Below are 5,777 nucleotides of genomic sequence, written 5' to 3'. Positions count from 1 at the left end.
CTGAACCGCAAATATTGTGTTACCTTATATTACCGAAGTCTCCTCTCACTTGCCTTTCCTGCTTGAGCTCTTTGTTGGTCATTAGCTGCCCGTGATGAATAGTTCCTTCCATTATCCAAACTACGTATCTGTCCTCACTAGACAATAGCCAGCTATGCTGGCAGATGAGTGCATTTTGGATTAGGTATTATCTATTCTTACAGTTTTACCTAATGGAAATTTGTAATATGTAGTAATCCAATTCCCAAAAAAAGATACAATATTATGTAAGAAAAAATATTTACATTTTTGGAACAGCAAACACACTGTTACTCCTCTTTCAACTTTTCCAATTCTTGAAGTTTTTACTTTGGCACGCACACCAGTACTAAAATATATGGGAAGTTAAGTGTCTTAAAAGGATTCAGTAATCTAAATACCTCTCTGAATATTGTCCAGAACGTCTTGGCTTCTGAAGAACCAGCCAAAGTAACTAAAAATATTTCCTTTGACTTCAGTAAAGTTTGGATCAAACTCTTCATATGTGACTCTTTTGCTTGTCTTAGTATAAGACAGACCTTAATACTGAAATGTTAAAGGAGCATCCTGCTTTTTCATTCACCCTTCCTTCTCTTCAGCCTTGCACCTTCCACGTCTCCACGTCTGGTTTTTGTGCTTCGGTTGCCACTCCATTTTGGACACTTCCCAGAGGCTACCAAGCCTGGGGTCTCATCATGCCAAAGAAGAGCTGGCTGCCTGTGGAAGGCAACTCAATGGACCTAAAGGCTGAAGTACTTCTCTTTGTCTCTCCTTTTCTGTGAACTAGAGGAGCCTATGGAAACGGGTTCCTCACTTGGGCCCTCAATGCAGGACCTACAGCTGGGCAGGATAAATCTAAGTTCAAGCATGCAATCCCACCCGGTATCCCCTGGGGAGACTGAATAGCCACGGACTCCATTAAACTGCTCCCACCACATTTTTCGTGTAAAAAACAACCCTCCAAGAGCACGGCAGGGTCAGAACAGAAGACACAGTCATGCATGTCCAAGCCCTCTTCCCAGCCTTGTCACACAAACAGCACTCCCTTTCTTTCTATTCTTTTTCTCAACAGTGAATCTACACCTCGTTGTCCATAGGAAGGGCAGGAAGACGAAAGAGCTGGCAGCGATGCCAGCTCTGTCCCTCCCCTCCTTGTCCTCAGGTTAAAAGGGTTAAAAAGCAAACCTTCGTGGTTTCTCCTTGTCGTCTGTTTGCTGAAGGAGTCAGCGTGCTCTCGCTGCTGGGTTGCGGTTTCAGGACACGCTCTGCCGTTACCAGCTCTGCGCAAGGACCGTCGTTCTGCTCTTCCCCCTGCGCTGGGCTCAGACCCAACTCCCCCCTCAGCCCTCGCCTCCCTTCCCCAGACAGTCCAAGCTTGTCAGTGGGAAATAAATGGATTTACTTTCCTCTCTAGTTCTTTCTTGCAAGGGAGAAGGACAGCTGCTGCCTCCCCGTCCCCAGGGAGGTCTTCCCACTGCCCCTCTATCCATAACATTTATAACTGGATGTGAAAGAGAACATAAAAAATCAAAATTCTGAGTATTTGACAATGACAAACCCTGAGACTGGGGCTTTTAGGAACTATTTTATCCATTAATTCATGCACAGAAACTGTTGCCAGATTTGTAAAATTGGTCTGATGGAGACTTACACTATCTGGTTTTGCCTACAGTTTATTTTACGGCCTCGAAAACAATGTATTTGGTTGTATTCCAGAGGTGTTCCTCAGGGGGGAACAAGGCTTCCACCCTGACATGAACTTTTTGAGATGCATGAAGTAGTGTCCTAAGCTTAGCGAAGTCAGCGACTGCGCCGATCTTTCCTGACCTTTCCATGTGTCCCCATAGGCTCTTCACTTCTGAGATGTCCCTGCGCAGAGCTCTGAATCACACCTTTCTAGCCTGGACCGTTACCGACTGAGGAGTGAGAGTTTGGGGTTATCATCTGCACCCCCTGCAGCTGCGGCCGTCAGCGTTCTGTGGCAAGCAAAAGGGGACGACCAAATGCGAGTGCCACTGAAACCAGACCTCCCGTGCTTAGAGGCAGCTGGACCTCTCGAGGAAACCACTTGGGCGGACACCCTGTCCCATGCGGTTGAGCAGTTCCCTCTGCCAGTGGTTGCAGAGGAAAAGATCACATATCGTACACACAGTCAGAGCCTTCTGGAGTTAATAAAATGATTCACTCTTCCCCAAAATGTTTTGGATTAACCCATCAAGATTTCCAAACCGGTGGCACGATGGGATACCTGCAGGCACCAGGCTCGAGGGAGGTAAGCAGCCAACCCGCAGAGTAACACGAGGGTGGATGATACTCAGGAATCGCCTTCTTAGTATCAGATTCTATTACATTTTATTATCTTTTCAAGAACTGTCTCGTTTTCTGAATTAACTGTAATGCCACAGCATGCAAAAACATGTTACTGTATTTGTTAATTCAATTTTTTTGAACCTTTCTTCCCCTTTTGCCTAAATTTCTGAAGTGATACTGTATTTGCAGCTTTATGTCCCAAATATTCTTGTGACTTCAAATGAGCATAAGATTTCAGATTAGCTCAAGTTTCAAACTGCAGTCAGGGATATTCTGCAAGAAAGGGTAGAAAAGATGTGGAAAACTTGTTCTTAACAGAATCAGGTGAAATAAGTGACGAGAAGGCAATTACCATTTACAGCACTCTGTGTACTGCAGCGGCTGTAGCACTGCCTCTGACAGTGGGATGATTTCAGGTTTAAAAGTGAGTTTAAAGCTATCCTTTTTTCTCCTGTATGGTACAATGACAACAGTAAAACGACAAAATTTTGAGGAGGGAGAGTTGTGGTCAGGTAGTTTTTATGCAGCATGATGTGAGCACCTGCCTCACACCTTTTTCCAGTCCACACCTGGGAATTGAGGGGTTTTCCCGTTTTTGCAGAGCAAAATACGCAGAAAGTGCCGCTGAGATTTGCGTCAGGCAGGATCTGAGCGCTCTGCCTAATGCAAGAGGTTATGCTCACACCTTTGCTGATAAGGTTTCTCTTGCTCCACATCTCTCGCTGTCCCCATAGGTTTTCATTGCAGTCACCATCAGGTTGCACAAATCATTAATTAGGTATTGAAAAAGAACCACATTCACAGAAGCGAAAACATCGGTATCCGCACATTAATGAGCATGTCACCCGAGACCTCCAGAGCCACGGCGGGGGCCCGGTCGTGCAGCTGCCGGCGATTTCAATGTTAAGTTGGTGTCAAAAGGCAACGTTCAGCAGGCTGGATGTACAAAATTGCACATAAGCAAAACTGATCGTGACCATAATGTCCTAAAGCTCTGAAGTGGGGGTGGGGAGGAAGGACCATCCCTATGACACAGATCCACCCCAGTATCAGTCAGGACTGGATCCCCTGCTACAATAAGCAATTGGCTGCCTGAGGTCACCATCACCACCTCCATCACCCCCCCCTTCTTCAGCAGATTACAGGTGTTACGTTTCTACTAGAAAAAAATGAAGGAGGACTTAAAAGTTTCCACTCACCGAGTTGAGCCCCAGGAGGTTGTTGGGGAGCGAGGAGGTGACTCCCGACAGAATAGCCGTGGCCACCACTGCCCCCAGGCACTGGGCAACGATGTACATGAGCGCCTTGAAGATGCTGATCTGGCAGCTCAGCAGCAGCCCCAGGGTCACAGCTGGGTTCAGGTGGGCACCGCTGATGTGGCCCACGCTTTGTGCCATGGTAGCGATGGATAACCCAAAAGCCAGCGAAACCTTCACGTTGTCCTGAGACCTTGTTGACGTTTTGTTGCCCACCACCGGGAAGCTGAAACCCAGAGCTGAGCCAATGCTGATAAAAATAAATAGGCTCATGGCAAGGAACTCAGCCACCACTGCCCTCCAGAACATTTTCTTTTTGAATTCACTAGCCATCTTTCCTCTCTCTCTCTCTCTCTCCCCCCTCCTCACTTTCCCTTCTCCCTCTCTCCCTTCCTTTGCCTGATATTTTTCCTTTGAGGTCTGAAGAGAAATCTGGAGAAAAAATACAGTCCTTGGATTATTTATAGGGCTTTGGGTGGTCTGTAGGAGGGAAGGGGTGTTGCACAAAAGGAGGAAAGAACAACTACATAGATGCTGACTGCTAGATTGATGTAAGACACTGTATGCCTGCCAAAGTTTTTTCTTCCCTTTTTTTTTTCCCTCCCCTAACAGCGTTCGATCTCTGCTGCCGTTTTTAAGAGGCTTTTAAAATTTCTTGGAAAAGTCGTTAGGAGCGCCTCAGGAATTTTACCCCCACTTCTTTAACTCCTGTGTCATCGTTCAGCACACGGATTGGAATGAAAGCTTTTACGGGATTTCTGTCTCGAGCTGGACTGAAACAAAAAGCAAAGCTATCTGTGCAGGCTGGGAAGTTACTCACGCTCAGCTTCACCGGCGGCAGATAACACCCGAAAGTGGTAAATAAAACTGACAACCAAAGCCACGCTCTAGAGACATAAGTACCTCCGTTTCATTTGAAAACAGGTAGAAATGTCTCTTCTGCTGGCTCTGCGGAGACTTGGACCCGTTTCTGGTGCCAGGACTGATGGCTGTACAGACACACATGTATTTGCACAGGCTCACACAAGCTGGCGTTAACCGGGGAACGGCGGGGATCAGTTTTAATCTCTGCGACCGCTGTGTAAATCTGACATAACACTGCAAGTGAGCCACAAGCTTTCTGTGGATGTAATTTGGATGCCGAGGGGACAGATGATTTGGGGGGGTTGAGTGTCTTTTTAAATTTTTAAAATTTTTTTTAAATTTATGTCTTTTTTCACTTTTTTTCTTTCAAGCGCAGAGGTGTCTCAGGGTTTCCCCAGGCTTGCTCTCCTGCGCTGCTCCCGACCGGCAGGAAAAAGCCAATCTGGGGGCTTCCCAGCCCCTGTCCTGCAGTGGAAGAGTATCTGCCAGCACCCGGCTGACGCTCAGCTGTCCTGGCTGAGCCGCAGGACGGGCTGGAGGCAGAGACAGGAGGGGACAGCAAGGGAGAAGGGAAATTTCATGCTTGATTTTGCAGGCAAAATGAATCTCCAGGGTGTCTCTCGGAGCAAAGGGTCTAACCGCTGCTGGCTTTATCGCGGCGGCACTTGTACGCACGCCCCAGATTAACCCTTGCGTTATCAGATCTCTGCCGGCTGACGGTGCCTTCATCTGTAAATCCGGGGGTTTGCTCTGACTTAAAACTACGCAAAACCTGATCCAGAGTCAGAGGCTAAGTCCCTAGGCACAAGTCTTGAAAGACAGGTATTTAAAATCAGCTTATTTCTCTGCCTCCTCTTTTTTCCTCCCTCTTCTTAGTTTAATGCACTGGTGTCAACTTCTAAACTGTACTTAAATCAGTTCAAGGCTTTTTCACTTGGACAGTATGTCAGTATGAAGATAAAATCAAATACACACCTGGATAGTATTAGACAGTCACCAAGGATTTTAAAAATATATTCAGTTTTCAAAAGATAATTCAGATACAAAGACGAAGACTGTTTAAATAAAAATCCAGATGTCTGCAGCCTGTCATCCCCAAGTTCTTATTCTTTCTAGACATCAGATGTTCTTGATAACCAATATATATAGGCAATTTTATTTCCCTCTGTTTTATAATACACTTACGTGACAGGATTGTACCAGTGAAAAAAAGGAAAAAGCAAAGAAATGGGAACAAATTAATTACTGGTTTTACCCTTCTAATTACAGTGGGACTTCAATGAGGAACCATGTGACAGACAAATCAAAAATCAAATTTAGCCAAACATG

The 5,777-nt window shown here is 45.9% G+C and overlaps 1 protein-coding gene across 1 annotated transcript in view; it reads right to left on the bottom strand.

Annotated features, from left to right (window-relative positions):
• AQP1 (aquaporin 1 (Colton blood group)) overlaps positions 1-4,012 on the bottom strand; it is an 18,652-nt gene extending 14,640 nt beyond the window's left edge. The window contains exon 1 of the mRNA XM_010296213.1: positions 3,528-4,012. Coding sequence (XP_010294515.1) covers positions 3,528-3,917 — 390 coding nt within the window. The 5' untranslated portion in view covers positions 3,918-4,012. The remainder of the gene's footprint in view (positions 1-3,527) is intronic.
• Between the last annotated feature and the right edge of the window lie 1,765 nt (positions 4,013-5,777).

The sequence above is a fragment of the Phaethon lepturus genome, unplaced genomic scaffold (genome assembly GCF_000687285.1).
Source record: "Phaethon lepturus isolate BGI_N335 unplaced genomic scaffold, ASM68728v1 scaffold7041, whole genome shotgun sequence".
NCBI lineage: Eukaryota > Metazoa > Chordata > Aves > Phaethontiformes > Phaethontidae > Phaethon > Phaethon lepturus.
This window is presented reverse-complemented; position numbering and strand designations above follow the sequence as displayed.